This window comes from Triplophysa rosa, linkage group LG13 (assembly GCF_024868665.1).
Source record: "Triplophysa rosa linkage group LG13, Trosa_1v2, whole genome shotgun sequence".
Lineage (NCBI taxonomy): Eukaryota > Metazoa > Chordata > Actinopteri > Cypriniformes > Nemacheilidae > Triplophysa > Triplophysa rosa.
Window position 1 is genome coordinate 13,781,520 of NC_079902.1, and position 18,218 is coordinate 13,799,737.

The 18,218-nt window shown below is 37.7% G+C and overlaps 1 protein-coding gene across 1 annotated transcript in view; it reads right to left on the reverse strand.

The window, feature by feature from the left end:
• Window positions 1-956: 956 nt before the first annotated feature.
• The window catches only part of pdgfc (platelet derived growth factor c), a 43,228-nt gene continuing 25,966 nt past the window's right edge, over window positions 957-18,218 (reverse strand). The window contains exons 3-6 of the mRNA XM_057350117.1: window positions 11,347-11,527; window positions 4,833-5,040; window positions 3,694-3,914; window positions 957-3,578 (exon numbers count right to left, since the gene is read on the reverse strand). Of these exons, the coding sequence (XP_057206100.1) occupies window positions 3,465-3,578; window positions 3,694-3,914; window positions 4,833-5,040; window positions 11,347-11,527 (724 nt within the window). The 3' untranslated portion in view covers window positions 957-3,464. The remainder of the gene's footprint in view (window positions 3,579-3,693; window positions 3,915-4,832; window positions 5,041-11,346; window positions 11,528-18,218) is intronic.

Below are 18,218 nucleotides of genomic sequence, written 5' to 3' on the forward strand. Positions count from 1 at the left end.
TTATACACAGACAACAGGAAAGAAGATGCTTTGCAGCATTTGATTCGTGTAGAACTGGGTTATAGATTATGGCTTCGACCTTGTGTGTGGCAACACCTTGTCAAACATAAATGATACAGCATCACATGCATTAACCTTCAAGTTCTCTAGCTCTTTATAGATAAACAGTATATGCTTCTAAAGCGCATACATATTATGCAAATATAGTGACCTGTGCAGTACAAAAGGTGGACAATATCTGACTGCAATATTTACTGTTCTAACAAAGGTTTGCAACAGCATTGGAAATAGAGGGTTGTCCACATCCCTCTGTCCACATCCTCATGATTAATGCCACTCAGATGTCAGATCATTACTTTAGCCAGGAACCACAGCCAGTCCCTGGAAAAGCACAAAGCACAGAGGCCTGTAATTAACTTAATGAGACCAAGCCCAGTCCAACATTCATACGCACAACCGCTTCAAACCGCTTGCATTATAGTGCAAGTACTCTCAGATGCAGACATGATTTTATTAAAATACTTTGTGATAGCCTCTGTACTAGAACATAAAAGGTATTGTGAAAAATTGTGATCCTCTTGTTATTATGCTAATAAATAACATAGACTTTACACTTTATCTAATGGTGACCTTGCACAGCCTGGGTATCTTGGGTAGGTTGGGTATCTTTTTTTAGTATTAAAAAAACACATCACATTTTACTCAGAAAACCTGTCTAACAAAAAAATTATGGAAGGTCCAAAGTAGCTAGAAAACAAATTAATTGTCTATATATGACCCGTTACAGAATGGTATTCAACCATTACATGAAATGCAACATTCCTTGTTCTTGAGAAATAACATTTTATACCCTTTCCACAAAATGGAGGGAAGATGAGCAAATAATATCGATCCATTTTCTTTTTTTAAACTGCAGTGACAGCATTCATCAGGCTCAATCGTTGCACTTTGTTATATTTTGTTATATATTAGAGTATATTAATACTCTAGCCCATATTTAGTATAATTATATTGGCCATTTCTTGAAAAATTGGTCTATTTTGTATCCTGTTTCTGTAAAATGTACATGATTCTGATGATGATCCAGTCTGAAACATTTCGAGACTCACAGGAATCCCCAATTCATCACAGGAAAGAAATTCAAAAGAGAAACTGCAAGCTTTACTGTGCTGTAGCACAACAAAGACATTTCAACAAAACAAATCAATTCAGATTCCCATCCCTATCAGACTTCACAAAATGAGCTTTTCTTCCTTTAAAGACTTACGGCTGACCTCAAAGCATTATTGGGCTTATGAAATTGGTTTGTAAGGATTCTGTGATCAAAGTAACAAAAAATACATCAAAGAACAATAGTCCGCCAAAATGACAGGGAATATAACCAAACAGATGAAGCAAAGGGTATCAGGCAGGGCACAGCATGGCCTGTCATTATGATATTTTAAGTTGAATTTAAAAAGCAAAGAATGTTGCATGTTTTATTTACTCAGCTGCTTTTCCAGTCAATAAAACTGAATGTGTGATCACAATGTCGTATTACAATGTTATTTCTAAGAGTAAGAGTAATTTTTTTGTGCCATTACATGACGTTATCATTGTGCAAAAGAATAACTCTTATACCTGCTGTGCATTTAAAGAATGTGTATTTTACTTTTGTCATATGTGATGTTTTTATCCTTTTTACACACAATGTTACCAACACACTAATATGTGTAACCTTTGCCAGTTGAGGACATTTGACAATTGAGGACAACATTTGCCTTGCAAGAATAACTGAAAGTCTGAAGGATTAACTTCTTCACAGGAACAAATAAAAAGAAAATGTATTATGCATGTCTTTGTCCAAGGAACACTACAAGTTTGCACAGCAACAAAACAGGGGTACTACCTTAACCTGAGAGCAACAATATAAGACATCATTTTGCTAACCAGTAAACTAATACAAAAGAGATGAAACCGCTTTATAAATGTATAAAATGATGAAGAGGTTATAAAAGGTTAATGTAATTTAATAGTGCAGCAGTCTTATTTTTATATACTTTTTTTTTTTAATCTAATTGCAATCTTAAAGGCTGATGTCAGGTTGCAGTTTATAATTCATGGTTAGGGTTCCCTCTGGCAGTATTAAGTGATTCTTTGACAACTGCAGATTACTCAAGCAAACTAATGCTTTAAGTGCCACTTGGAAAAACCACAACAATTTTGATAATCGTTTAATGGTAAGAGCAACAGGGTACTGGCAGTTCTCTGTCCCTTTAACTTCTAAAAGAGTCTATTTACATGAACATCTAATCCAAAATGATGCACTTCTTACATAAATCAAACTAGTGGAATTAAAAAAAAGGATAAATGTCTACAACAGTGACTAATACTGCACAAAATACTACCGTAGTTATGAAAGTGGAAAAAGATTAAACATGTCCAAAATGTTGGTACAAAAAAATGTAAAAATGAAGGAAAGTCCACAAAACAGAACTTTAAATGTATTTACAAAAAAGTCCCCTTTGCATTTTTAGTCTACTGTTCATTTTAAACAGTAAATGCATGGCCAATGAGCAAAAGATTTTCCAGTTCAGCCGTTCACTCAGCTCCTCTTTTAAACAGTAGCAAAATCCTTATCTTGAAACATTCTTGATGAATTATTAATGGGTATTTCAATGCAGCGATGAGAAGAAAATGGAGCGCTGGTTTATTCCCACAGTGTAATTCATGTCTTTGGGTTATTCAGAAGACAGTGTCAATACCACCTCAATTGTCCTTGGATCTCTGAAAGTGGATGCACAGTCTTGCAGCTATGGTCCTTTAATATTTTAAGTTATGAAAAAGTTACGACCACAAAATTGTGGGACAGAAAGTCTGTTGCCAAACCTGCTTGTTTCCCAAGTAACAGCTTTTATCTTTAAGAAACACTGGAGTCTCTTCGGGGTGACAATAATTCATAGCTTTTTTCATAGCTGGTTCTGTCATTCATTATCGCATTCTCTATATTTTATTTACTTACTCATCCTCACCAAAATGCACTCAGCTCACTTCAGGCCATCTTGTTATCCTGGAATCCAAGATCTAATTTTAAGCACATCTTTTACGCATTCTCATTTCCTGAACCTGCATAACTCTGTACACGTTCTCGTGAACACACACAAAGAACCCCTACAGTACATACGCACATTATACGCAAACCACCAGACACAGAAGTAGACTGTGTCCAATTATCCTCCAAACATTCCATGCTATATGTGGCCAATGGAAACTTCTTCATGGGTTAATTCTTTATGGATTTGGAGGTCAAAGAGAATGGAACCATAGGCTTAGACGAGTCAAGATAATAAGATATCCAAACCTGGGTTTCATTAGTTTGCAACATCAGGGTAAAAAAAGTCTTCAGCTCAGTCATCACAGAGCAAGAAATATTTCCCAGGGTGAAGCGAAGTCTGTGGGGGGCAGTGTTTTTTCTTGGGACTGGATTAGTCGGAGTCATTTTTACACACACAGCTACACTCCTCATGGTGTTCTAGGGGGACATCTGTCAGAGATTTCTGCAGCCCACGACCCCCTGCTCGGTGTTTCAGCATCAAGACCTGCATGAGAAGAGGAGATTATTAAAGCTCTCAAACAAATCATACCTTCAGCACATACAGCTAATACCTGAAATGTAAAATGGAATGGAAGGCTTGGAACTGGTTTAAGTTTTACCTCATGGTATTTCTTGGCCACCTTGGTGGGCGAGCACTGGCAATCATAACAGCGATGAGAGCAGCAGGCACAGTTTCCCCCACAGCGCTTTACCAGCAGGCAGCTCGGCCAGAAGATTGCGTCTGTCCTTTTCAGTTCCTCACGCAGTGAGAAGGAAAAATTCCGTGGAGTGCAACTGTACATCTGTACTTCCTCTCGAAGCAGGTTTAGATCTACCACTCCTACACAAGCACAAATATACCGTGACTTTTTGAAAAGCATTCCAAAAACAGTGATAATCTCATCATTTAAAAACAGATAAGGAGGATTTTTGCCCAAAAAATCAGCTAGGAGAAATAAAATACTTGGATTTTTTTAATAAAATGTATGGCTGAAAGTGAAGTATGATTGATTTACTTTAACATAATTCTTAAAATTGTAATAGTTTTATTAGGGGTAATTATTTATTAGGGGTGCAACAATATATATATATATACACACACATTGCATGTCAGAATGTAATAATAATAATAATAATAATAAAAGATAATAACAGCAACAGCAACAACAACAACAACAATGTTTTGTTTATGTAATATTTATGCTTTTACAGTTTTAAGAAGTTCTCTCTTAGGATTTCTTAATTCCTTTTGTCATTTTAATTTTGTGTTAAAATTTCATTGGCAGATCTATTCAATTTTTATTAATTTACACACATAAAGATCAATTAAACCTTGAATGTTGTCAATTCTAAATCAATTTTAATTTAATTTACTCTTTTGTTAATGTTTTTGGAATTCATTTTGTAATTTTACATTTTGTTTCAAATATTGTCATACAATCGTAATTGAGAACCCAGTATATTGTATCGAATTGTGAGCTGAGTGTATCATTACACTTCTTGTATTAACGTAGATAAATATTTTCTTATTTTTTAATGAATGAAATTGAATATGAATACATATACAATTGTATTCAAATACGAATGATGTAAATCTTAAATATCAGTTTTAATTATGACAATATATTATAATTATTCCCATTAAATTAATTAATTAATCTGAAATTAATATTTAATAAATGTAAACCTTTTAAAAGAACTAAAACTTTAAGAAAAAGAATCAGCTGTGGGAACCTGATTCAGCATACATGATCTTTACCTCTGGATTTCTTCTGGTGGAAGAAAGACTTGCCCACCACCTGCCAGGTCGGCTTGTAAAGGTCCTCCGTGTCCACCTGCCAGCGGTCTGGCTCCAGGTATTTCATCACTTGCTCCATTGTGCTGAAAGCAGCTACAGCCTCATTTAGAGCATCCACACTCTGCATCCATGACGGCACCACCGCAGGGGTCTCAGGCTCCTGCTGCCTCTGAACACACACACAAACAAAACAAAACAAGAAATCAGGGCTAAGACACCACCACAGGAGAGATTTATTTTTAAGATAACAAGTGTCTGCCTCTGGGATGACTGCAGACCGCACAGTCCCTTTACTGACCATCTGACTCACTTTCTGGAAACTACAAGATCTACTCTGATTGGCTGGCTTTAGTTCTGGCACTCAGTGTGCACAGGTTTTTAGCATGTTGCCAGGTTAGTGGCATCGAATCTTTTTGACCAAAGCCTTGTTTTGCTTTATGTAACAACAAGTTAAAAACTTGCAAAAATTTGCATATTAAACTAGCAAAAAGTTTTTCTGCAATTTGAATAGTATAAAAATGACTTCTGATTTCTGTTCTATTTAATGGTTTATTTAAAGTCCCAGTAAAATAAAAAATTACAATGCCTGTTTTTCATGAAATATTGCGTTTACTGTAAATAGTTTCTCAATGTGGGTCATTCTCTTTTTAAAATTCGTGTGCCCTCATAATCTTCAGTTAAAATCTGAAAATGGACTTCCTTCCTGTAATGACTATCCATTTTAAATGCATGTTAGACGGCTTGGGCGGAGCATCTGTTAACTCCTCCCCTTCAACTGTCAGTCTGCTGCCAGTTCCATTTCAAAATGCAACGGCTGTTTTTATACATGCAATCAAATCGCAGAGAAAGACAAAAGCCACGCCCACTATTTTTCTCATTCGTAAATGCGTCAAACTACGGAAGTAGAAAACGATCACAACTTCCAGTTCACGAGGAGTTTAAGATCTGTAGCTTTTTATTTAGGTGTTTGGATTATTAAAAATGATAAGACTGCACGTAAACATAGTGACTCTAAATGTAAGGGAGAAATGCCAAATGAAAAATGATATTAAATTAACAGGTAGTAATGCAATACACAGTTTTGGAAACATAATCTCCGATACATCCTTTCTCCCCAGAATCAATTAACCAGCCAAAATAAACATCACCCCATGTGAACTCTGACATGTGCCAGGACAGCAACAGTGATACCCGTGGTGTTGGGCAACCTGCAGGAAAGCAAAATCTACACTAGGTTCAACTCCGCTCCAATGCCTTGGGTCCTGTGGGATCTGTCAACATGTCCTTTTTCCAGCAGCTTAACGCAGGAACACTAACATAATCCCCCTATGAGTGACATGTCCAATGCTGCACTACAAAACCAGGTTACAGGTGGAGAGTGAGTTGGCATGGCAACCTCTGTGTAAAGGACATGGTGTCAAAGGAAGGTCTGAGATTTTTACAATGATAAAAATGTATTTGCTCCGTGAGGAAAGCTGAAAATGAGGTCACTATGAATGAGGCCATTTGAGCGAAGCATCGGACAAAACGCAGGGGCAACCTGTCTGGATGTAAAACAATACACAGTGGGGTCCAAGGGTCTGAGATCACTGGAGAAAATGTCTCTATTTGTTTTTTTTTTCAGTTTACATTTTTTCTTTATTTTAAAACAACATTTTAGTAACAATTTGAGAATGCATGCAATTAAATAAATACAAATTAAATCCAACAAACACCATTACAACCGCTTCTGAAAAACCTGTACATTCAGCTGTCTTACACTGCAAAAAACTGCCTTCCAGTTTTGGCTTTGGCCAGCAGTGTGGAATGGAAACCATTAGCAGCTTGTGAATGTGAGGCCCTCTTTCAATCTGTCAATTAAAAATCCTCAGAGTCCTGGTCTATGAAACCACAGCCAAGTACACCAACTGTGGTGGAGAAAATAGCACTTGTACATTTTGCTCACAATGCCTAAGAGGCCATCTACACGGAGAAGCGTTAAGCTGTATACGTAAAGATTTGGTATCTTATAGGCATTTCTTCCACACGGATCCAGCGTTTTGGGAGCCTGAAACTGCTATTTTTTGAAAGCGGGTTACAGAGTGGTAAATCTGAAACCGCCGCCCTTGCGTTTTCGTGTGTACAGCCGATCTGTATATTTTCTAAAACGATGATGTCATCAACCCAGCGTGCAAAGTTTATGTGCATGCTCCAAATCTTCTCCGTTTTTAGTGCATCTCTGTTTCTGATATTTTTTATTAGTTTAATATTTGCAAAACACAGCGGCAGACATAAAAGGTGACTAATAATAACGATTTAACAAAAATAAAAAACACGAAATATGGAGATACGAGGTTTCCGAAGGACAGCAGTGATTTGCATTCAAGAAATGAAACTTCTTCAGTTTTTCAGCATCTTCCAGATGTTGCAATATGAAATAATATCTGAAAACCAATGGTCTCCTTTGTGTTCTTATCCCTGATAACATAGTGTTTTAAATAGTTAGCAGGCTCTATGTTTCCGTTAAACAAGAAAAATAGCTTATCAGATGGACATGAGCTCTCAGACTCTACGTCTGCCAGTAGCCTGTCAGTTCTGTAGAACCAAATGAAAGTGCCGAGATCTCGCTCAAAAATGTGTGATTCACTGTGAACTTGGTTTAGGCCAAGCCTGGTGGCATGCCATTCATACACGGCGGTTGTAAAAGGAGCAGGAGAGAAATGAAGTCATTTCCAAACATTTTGCTCCGGATCTTGAATAGACAATGTGTTTGAAACGACATCTTGTGTAATTCAGTAATCCTTGTGGTACTCTGTGTGAATGGAAAGAACCGCATTCGTTCAGAGTAACACATTTCTGTCTAACAAAACTGCCATCTACAATTACTCTAAAAACAAGTGCAACTACACTACAAAAGCTTCTCACACTGAGAAGAATGTAGAGGCATGTGCACACTGTTCACACTGCATGTAAACCACTTTCTTTTGAAAAGGGAAAGTGGTTTCAGATGGTTTAAGAAAAACATGAACTTGTTTTGGCCTCACTCTTGGTTCCTATGAAACGTGTCAATTCTGGCAAGAAGCATCATTTGCGCTTGCTCAGTGTCATTCTAAATGGCCAGTCAAAATCAGTAAGCCGATGCAAAGAGGCACCTTTGAGTCCTTTCAGGTTGGAAAATGTCTATAGGAAATCCTCCCGGGAGCTAAAAGAAGCAGTTGTGTTCCTTTGAATCTCTCACAAATCAGGGTTTCTTATTTCCAGAGCTGGGTGCTGTTTTAATGACCTCTTGCCTCAAACTCTTACCGGTTTCCAAAATCTATTCCTGAAATTCGCAGCTGGGGCTTATTTTCCCCTTCTCTTGGTGGAAGTGGTGAAGGGGAGTGATTGCTTGTTTAAACAGAAAGAGCAGGGCTGCCCCTGTGCTCCTGGGTTTCCAGTAGCTGAGGTTGACCACAGAGGAACTGAATTCTGCTCTTTCAACATGGCGGTCCATCGCCATGGAATGCGAAGCCAAGAGTCTGCCAAAGCTTAAAGGGCCAGGCCACTGATTTCTCAATGTTTCATCATCAGATGGAATGGACGGTAAACCTTCAACCAGAGGATCTGAAGCACGCATAATTTTGCTTGGCATCAACAGAGCACAAAGACGATGATTAAAAAGCTTGACTATTAACTTGGGTGTAATAACAGTAACCTTAAAACCTCAAGGGTTTGATGAGAAGTCTACTGGATTTGTTAAAAGTGAAGAGAATGAAGACTCTTCGTGTAATGTTACACAATCCTATCTACTTTATATGTTCGTGTCGTTCTTGATATTTCATGCAGGTTTAAGCTATATGAAAAATGTTCTATTGGTTACATCACAATGAACAAGACTGAATTCTTATCTATACACAAGCAAACAAAGCGAAGCTGTTTAGTCATTTGTACAAACATGACGGATGATATATCGAAAGGTAATAGTTTGCACCGCTGCCTAACCAGTCAGGAGGGAACTTGTTTTCCTCATTGCAAAACGTGATACCTGGTGCCTACAATCCAGTCTACACAACAAAACTGCATCGCTTTAATTTAAAATCAACGCTGACAGCATTGCGAGCGTGCAGCACTGTTGATAACAAAGGTGGTCATTATAATGTTGTTCATTCCCACTGCAGCCATAATAAGCCTTCTTAATTCGGATGCCTGGCGTGCAAGAAAATAAACCCGAAGCTCTCTCTGTGAGTCAGGACTGGAGGAGGCTAGGGCAGCAGTGCTGCAATTGTAGGTTCCAGCTCGACATCCTCCTCCACAAACACTATAAATAGAGCTCCATTCAGCCACACCTTCTCTGATGTGAGCTGTGCCCAGAGCCAGCCAAAACACACCTACTCCTGCAATAATACAACTCCGAATGGCCTCATTTACACATCATCCTACATAATAACATTATCAATTTTATATTAAAAATCAAAGGTAAAATGGATGAAATGTTGGAGGAATAGGGTGTGCATTGACGTCACTTTCCCACGTGAGCACACCGGGACACGCCGCAGCACACGTTCCCTTGAGTGGTAAAACACAAAATGGCTGCTTATTTGCTGAAATTACAAGCAGATGGACTCGACGGTGATCCTTACGACTTACAAAAGGTTCAGGCGTTCTTGGACACTCAAATGTTGCACGCAATTGCGTTTGAGTTCACGTGGGAAAGTGACGACAAGTGCATACACTCTATACCAGTCCTATGTTTAATGCCAGTGTTTAGGTACTTAAGACACTGAAGATGCTGTTGATGATTCTGGAACCCTGCGGTTTTCACAAAGGTGATTCTGTGATGAAAAAACTGGACTAATACAAAACAAAAACAGATATAAAACTAGACCACTACTATTATAATAAAGCTGCCTATACAGGCAATGTGGTATCGTTCAGTTTATGGACATCATTTTCACAGAGAATTCTCTTTGACATTTACGTTATATAAAGCGGAAAAATCATTTATTTTTAGAGGTGCACCGATATACCAACCAATAATAGGTATCGGTGGATAAAAGCATTTTTTCATACTATCGGCTTTATCCTGTCAATCAAAAGAGGACAGGAAAATGCAATGAATTTGTGCTCTGTATAAAGAAAATTTTAAGAAACATCACCACTTTGATGTTCAACATTCATATGAATTACTAACATTCAGAAAGTTAAGAAATATTAATGTAATCTTCAGAATCAGTATCGGCATAAGCAGATATCACTCTGAATACTTGGCTATCAGTGTCTGTGAAGAAATGTAGCATATGTGCATCTCTACTTATTTTCATATTATTATTTCTTTAATGATCATGTGATAATTTGTGATGTAGTACCATAGTTTGTTACGTCAGTGAAAACACAAATCAATTCTAAGAGAGGTTCACAGAGTACCAGCCGAGCACTGGCTCCAGAATTTTGATGCTAGACGTATGAGATGTACTAATAACCATCAAATGGAAATTGCACATGGAAGTGTCTAATGCGTTTTTTTTTGTAGTAATCTATGGTCATACTTGTCCTGTGTAATCTTGCTAGCATATCTAACCACAGTCATTTCTGAAATAAAATGGGAGCGGTGTACATGCAGGCTTGATTTTACAGAGACCGATAAAGCAAACCTTTGTTCAATGGAAAACAATGAGACCAATTTTCAACAACGTAGCAAAGTGTTCAGACACGCTCCGAGGGCTCAATAAACAAATGCAGGGGAAAGTGGAGTCATAAAAGTTTGACAGGCATCACACATCAAAGCCAAGCATGACTATTAAATCATTTCAGGGGAATAATCCTTTTCAAATGTGCCATGTGACGCCTGTCAGGGAATAAATTAAAGGAAGGAAACTGAACCATAGCCAAGGTGGAAAACACTGTCACCCGCCCCTTTGTGGTTTTTACCGCCACATGAAGTGAAACATTCAGAAGAAAGCCTGAATATGATTGTAACCTTACATTTTCAGTGTCATTTGAGGTTGCCAGGTCATCTCAGTAAAGGAACAGTGATTACATCACCAGCTTTCTTTTGATCTCTCTCCTTAAATTTCTATTTAATAATTTTTAAAGCTCATCTGTCTACAACAAAGTTCACTGTTAAATGCATTTATCACATTCTATACATGTTTATAAAGGGCAAATAAGAAAAAAAGAAGTGCACCATTAACCCCGAGTATGTCCTATCAATCTGATCTGGTAAGCACAATGTTCTGTTAGATAATGTCCATCATCTCTACACATTTTTTTCCCTAAAACACCATGAGACATTTTCTCATAAATCTCTTCAGCACATTCTTTAGTAAACTGGTACAGCAATTGTTGAACTCTTCTCTGTATATTTAACTTCAGAGATAATTTGGATATTAAATTTAGAGATCATTTAATTCAGCAGAGGGCTATTATGAATAAAACATTTAAAACAGTCAACCCACTCAGTAAACATTACATAAGCTTCCATTTAATTACACACAGTGGTGAGTAAGTTGCTACTAACCTGTTGATGCAAAGAATAACGGATGCAGAACCCTGGGTCTGATGGAAAGTATTCATCAGAGACGAAGCGGATCAGGATCTGGTTACCTTTGGATATCTGGGGCCCTGGGACCACTTGTGAACCACACCACCGACCCAGCACCATCCCTCCAACAGGCTCATCCACTTCCACATAATCATACCTAAAGTAACATGGTACAAGAGGTTAATGACTCAGTTCAATTAAGTTCAATTAAGTAAAATTCAAATCAGCTCATTTCACTTTCTTTCTACAGCACTTTTCACAGTTTTGCATTGTTGCAAAGCAGCTTTACAAAAATATTGTACATACAGTAGAAATATAGGGAAAATAGTCAGAAAAAAGAAAAAAATAGAATATATGTGGTATTAATGCAATTTGTATATGTAAAATAATGATACTAATTGTGAAACCCTAACTGTTATTGAATTGATTACAAGTACTGTAGATAAAATGGACCAAAATGGACCAATTATTACAAAATTTATAAACCAGGATGATTCAATGTGCCAAAAAATGTCAATTTTGTGGCATCAATCTTTTTTTTAGGGACAAGTCAAACCCACAAGCAGTTTATTTTGTTGTGAGGCCTGTCTCTAAAATTAGAATTTCTGACCCTCAAAAAGTCTAATCAATAGGACTATATGCAACGTTTTTTATTTTTTTGTACAACCGTTTGTTGAAACTGGCACAATAATTATTTTTTTAACAGAAGACCTTCCCATTGTCAGCTCAATCACAGGCTCATGACAGGGCAGGTGGTCGATTGTTGGGACATGATAATGAAGTCCTGCTGGCAGTGTGTGATGATGCACCTGATGCTTACTGTGCATCATCCCCGCTGCCATAAATTTCAGTGCCATGTCCTTCCTGTCAGCCACTATCTCCCGTCATGAGCGTTAAAGGGATAGTTCATCCAAAAATCCCACATGACGTTAAACATGTTTAGAGAACTTCCGGCGTCTTCGGAGCACAAATAAAGATATTTAGGTGACATCCGAGAGCTTTCCAGGCCATAGACATCATGGTGTCAGTGGTTGTCAAGGTCCAGAAAAGTACTAAAGACATCGTTAAATTGGTCCATCCGCGCATAGTGGCTCAGATGAATTTTTTTGAAGCGACGAGAATGCTTTATGTGCGAAAAACAAACCAAATTACCGACTTTAATCGATACATTCTCCTCTGTCTTGTCAGTGTATGGCGTGCGTTCACGAGAGCACTTTCTTCCTCTTCTGCATGTAAACACAGAGTTGCGCTTCTGCATTGTGAGTCAGAGTGCCGGCATCCAATAGGGGCAAACCCCATGCGGCGTTCAGCGCACAAACCGGTCGACTTTTGAAGTGCTCTCGTCCAAGAAGAAGAAGAAGAAGAAGATGAAGTGCTCTCGTGAACGCGCGCCATACACTGACAAGATGGACCAATTTAATGATGTCTTGAGTACTTTTCTGGACCTTGACAACCACTGACACCATGATGTCTATGAGGAGGCCTGAAAATCTCTGGGATGTCACCTAAATATCTCTATTTGTGCTCCGAAGACGCCGGAAGTTCTATAAACATGATTAACGTCATGTGGGCGAGTAAAAAAATCACACAAAGTTGATTTTTGGGTGAACTTCCACTTTAAGATGTTGTGATGATGATTTCAGGGGAGGTTAAAGGTGGGATAACATGCTGTGTTATGCATTCTGACTTCTTTACACTGTTGAACTTGCTGGCTTCTCATGCTTAACATGGTCAAATTGTTAAAAAACGAGTTGGACGTATGACGTAGTATTTCTGTGCTTGTTACAAGTTACAATCCCCCAGCACTCCAACTTGTTTCGGAAAGTTTTTTATAAGTCTGGATCCCTGTTTCGTAACAGGGATCCTATTCCTTTTATTGGGCAATTCTCCTGGAAAAGCACGGCAAGGTGAAAGAAATAGCCCGCCCACGAGCCAACCGACGAGCGAGACATGCTTACCGGCTCAGCTGCTTTTGCGTCAAGATTAGCATGCAGCTGCAGCTCGATACTGTTGCGTTAGTGAAGTTTAGGTGTGTCTGTTTGTTCACAGCATTTCAGTGATGGATGTTATATAAGCGGTGGATATAACGCTGGATTTGGAGATCGTTTGAAACTGATGATGGAGCGGTCCCAGTGCTAAAAGACGCCGGACATGAACTGCACGCGGTAAGTCAAACTAAGTCATATGTTTGTTCTTTGTTGGCAATCGGCGTGTACGTGCATAATGTAAAAAAAAACACGAAGGGATTAATGCAATAATGTGTTGTGTGCTCGTGCTGTAGTTCCGTGCACCTGCACTTCAGCAGCTCGTGTTTTTCCAGAAATAATCGTACAGCTGTATTACTCTTTTATAATTTGATCAAACTAAATACTCTTCAAAGATACGATGTATGCAATACTACTGTATAGGTACTCAAGATTAATATGAGATTGGCAGAAACTGAGTGTGTTACCAGATCTTTAATCTTCTGGTATAACTATACGTATATTCAACTCTGCCCCCCATTATTCAGTGTAAAAAGACTGTGTCTAATAGCTACGAGGCATCTAAAGACAAGTCTAACGCTTTGAGGCAATGGGGTTACTTACAGAAATAGCATTAGACACAAACATTCCTAAACAAAGGCAGCGATGGAAAAAGACAAAAAAGGAAGAAGTAGAGAGGTTATTAAGAAACCCAAGCTAAAACAAGCTTGGTGAGGAACAAATGAGATTAAAAGAGGGCATGTTAGCACATAAATGTTATTTATCTTCATTTGATCTCAAGCTAATATGGTAACCCATTAGGCTTTTCATAAGCTACAATAGCTGTGGCCTAGAAATACATTCTCGCAAGCATTTAATGAACCGAATGAGCTATGAACCGCAGCACAGCTAAATGTATTATCTCAATCATCCTAATGGCACTTCAGACCGCAGAGAGGAAATCATGAAGCTAAATGTATCTGTTGCTGCACATTCTCAGGTATCCCAAATCACACTTCAGCAATGAAGGACTCTTTTATACTATATTTACTTCAGGGAAATCACTACTAATCAAATGATTACACCTTCTAAAGTACACTTTCATCAGCCCCATGATATATCCAGAGAGGATTCTGTTTGGCCGTTTAAATAAATGCACATTTAAATGTATTATTGAATTAATAAACAAGATAATAATTGACAAAAACACTGAATAAATAAAAATATATACATAAATTAATTAATAAATAAAACAAAATACATTTTCCATTACCACCATATTATTAGTGTTTAGTAGTATTTTACCGCATTATCACTACCAAGCAAAACAATGATGTTTGTAAATAATGTGCATTCTAACAAACATAATTTTTGTAAAAAAGGCGACTTCAGATTTCTATAGGCCTACTCCACATTGCATGCAGATTAACTGGCTTGCAGATGGCATGTGAATATAATGCAGGGTTTTGCTTAGAAGTTCTGCACGCGAAACAGTTTAGTGAATTCACCCAACAGTCCTTCTATATCTATCGCATGACCTTCTTTTGGGATCTAAATTACTGCCTTTTGATGTAACTTGGCCTGAACCAAATCCAGTGTCTTTTTTTAATTAAGCAGAGAAAAAGAACAGCCTAGTTGTGGTTGTGTTATTTCTGCCTGCATGTCCTCAGTGGTCCTGCAGTGTTCAATAAAGTCTGGTTTCAGTGGCAGATGCCTGGTACGAATCATGTGATCGGACAAGCCTACATTCCCGTTTCCAACAAAGTCATTTAACTTCCTAAAGACACTGTTTATTTTCTGCCCAGACTGACACTAACACGCTTTAAACCACATTTAATGAAAACAACACGGGCCATCACGCACCACACTAACTTACTGGTGTGTTAAACTGATGCTGAAGCCCTGATTTTTTTGACACGCATACCTTTGATTTTCACTTCTCCAATACACAGCTGAAAAGGTTGTTATGATTCTACTGGAATTCAAGAATATTTATGATAAACCAACAGAACAGAACAAATGGATAAGGATAAAACACAAACTACTCTTTCACAGTCAGGGTTTTGTTTTGATCCTGTTTACACTTCAGGCAGATGGATCGTCAATTATTAAAGTCCCTTCACTTTTACCAGGTTTACATGCATATATTCACTCAAGCTAAGTGAGAACCACTGTCACAGAAGCACGAGTAAGCCACAAACATAAAAAAATTCAGCACATTTACAGAATTTCTCATTTATGAGCACAGACTATTACAATTAAATTCTTAAAAATAATTTTAGTCAGTCGCTCATGCATGTGTTACAAACAACACACTTTATAAGGTTAATAATCAATTATTCTTTATTCTATTGCAACTGAATCTGTAGAAGTAAAAGAAAGAGGTTTATAGTGGTCAATAGGCCTGATTAAATATTATATTTCAGTACACAAAATAATATAGTATTGATAATAGTTCAAGTCCTAGTAATTATCCCTAATCATATTTTTTTCTTATTTGCCCCAAACTGCAGATTTATCAGTTACAACATTGTTAAAATTTCCCAAGACATAACGAAAATCCATCCTGTCTCTCCTATCGGTCTGAACAAACAGAAAGGATGATGAGACACTTGTCTGTAGTGACCCGACTGTTCTCGGGCTCAGCTTTGCTGGAGGCTGTGTGTTACGATTCAGCGTGCGGCTTTAATCTCATAAAATGCAACCACCTTGATAACATCCAAACAAAAAGGTTTTTTTCGTCATTAACAGCCATAAGATCATCAAAGCAATGTGTATTAATACTTTTAATCACGAACAGAATGTGTTTAGTGTATGGCAGTTATGAATATTTAATAAAAGGGATGACAGTTTGGAAGTACTAAAGGGTAAGAAGAACTGTGTGTGTATGGTGGATGTTCCTGACAGTGTGTACAGTCTACACTGCGCTGTATTATACTGTAATAATCACAAACACACAAACCAGAGACAGTATAAGCTAAGAAAAATAAATCACTTATATATTAAAAAATGAATGACAAATTATAACAGCCAATATGTAAAAATGAAAGACCCACATTTCAATAGTGAAAGAGATCATGTAACCAGCCTGAGAAATATCAGTCGTTTAGCCAAAGCCTTGAAATCTATATTATCGTCAGATTTTACAACAAAGTTATTAAATGTAATGCTAACAAACATTTTTGACAGATGTTGACTTTAAGCAGATAGAAGTTGTGATTGTGTGCCTATAGCAGAAATAGAAAACAGTTGCCCAGGAGCAATTCCAAGATGGCCACTGAAGTGACTCGCCTTAAAGGGACTTTTCATTCGCAAACAAACTCTTTCACCCATAAAGGTCAAATATATCCTCATTGCAACATTGTCCACCAATCTGATCTAACTGATCTAAACTAAGCAGATGTGTAGAAGCAATTTACATACATATATGCTTCTGTCATGTTACTGTACTGTACGGTACAGTATAACTTAGATGAGCACTGTATGTATACATTTCAAATCTTCAATATTTCACAAAGTAGTGTTGGTTAACATGTAGCCACTAGGAGGCACCCAATATGTAACTGGCAGGACTTCAAAGACTAATATGCATGTGCCTTAAGCAAGTGTATTATCTAATTAATTATTGACACTTAAGAATTTATAGATGAAGTAAAACCATATTAATTTATTTGTTAAGCTCAAGAACACAGCGTGTCACAATCACGAGAGAAATCTACCCAAACCTTGTTTCACTGAAGCCTCAGAAGGAACATTTCACAGGTAATGTCCGCAAGTCAATAAGAAATGACTGAAGACAGAATATGGCAGAAAAAAACATTATTAACATATTACCTATCAATAATTGGCCTGGAAACCTTTTTTCATATGACACCGACATTTTAAGGCAAGGTCATGATTTAGATTCTTGCGACTAGAAAAGCGCAGATGTGCTGCGATCGATTGTCCCAGACAGCAAAGCATGGCACAGACAGAAGCCTCGAAGGAAAAGCTAGACTGTAATTGAAAGGGTCTTTAATGTGGATTGGCTGGATTGTGTGTGACCCGGATTGTGTATGACACAGAGCGTGTGCGCGAGCGCACGTCTGCGTATGTGTAAGAGATCTCACCGGAATCTCAAACACATGCTATGAAGTTACACGGGAGACTCAAGATAAAGCAGCGAGGCCAGTTCTCCGTGTCACCATTTCAGTCATGTAGAAAATAAATATATAAGCGAACGTAATGACTTTAAGGGTGGGCTTTTCATTATTCATCATCCTTCATGCAGCATAGCCAATATCCCAAATGGCTTCCACTCGACTCTCAATCTTTAAAAATGGATATGGTCACAACAAGCACATACATTTCTACTGTAATCCCCCTCCCTCCTCACATATACTATACCGCTTCATGGGTGCTTCATCATGTGTCTTATGACCCTGTCAAGAGAACCCTATCGGCGCCTGATGCAAGTTGTTTAGCGGTGCTGATTTGTCGCATAACACCGTGCAAATATCCGAGCGCCTGAAAGGAAACATTTCTCAAGCTCTCAAATCCTTGAGATCCCCTATTTTTTTTACAGTTATGCTCCAGCCTGGGTGCTATATTGAAAACCGTCTGTATAAATCAGCTGCCATTTACAGCTTCTACCAGATGGTCACGGTTTGGAACTGCTGAAAATTTTATTATCATCTGCTTAATTTTGTCAGTTACCTTAAAAATGTGATATCTCAAATGTGAATGTGAATACTTTATAATTCAGTATGTGTGAAACAATCGAGGAACAATGTAGTGAAAGTGGGTTGCTTTGATTAAATACCAGACGCTATGTTCATGTATGGATTAAATTATAAAGGAATTATTCATGAAACTATGGTAAAGCTGCAATCCGTAACATTTTTT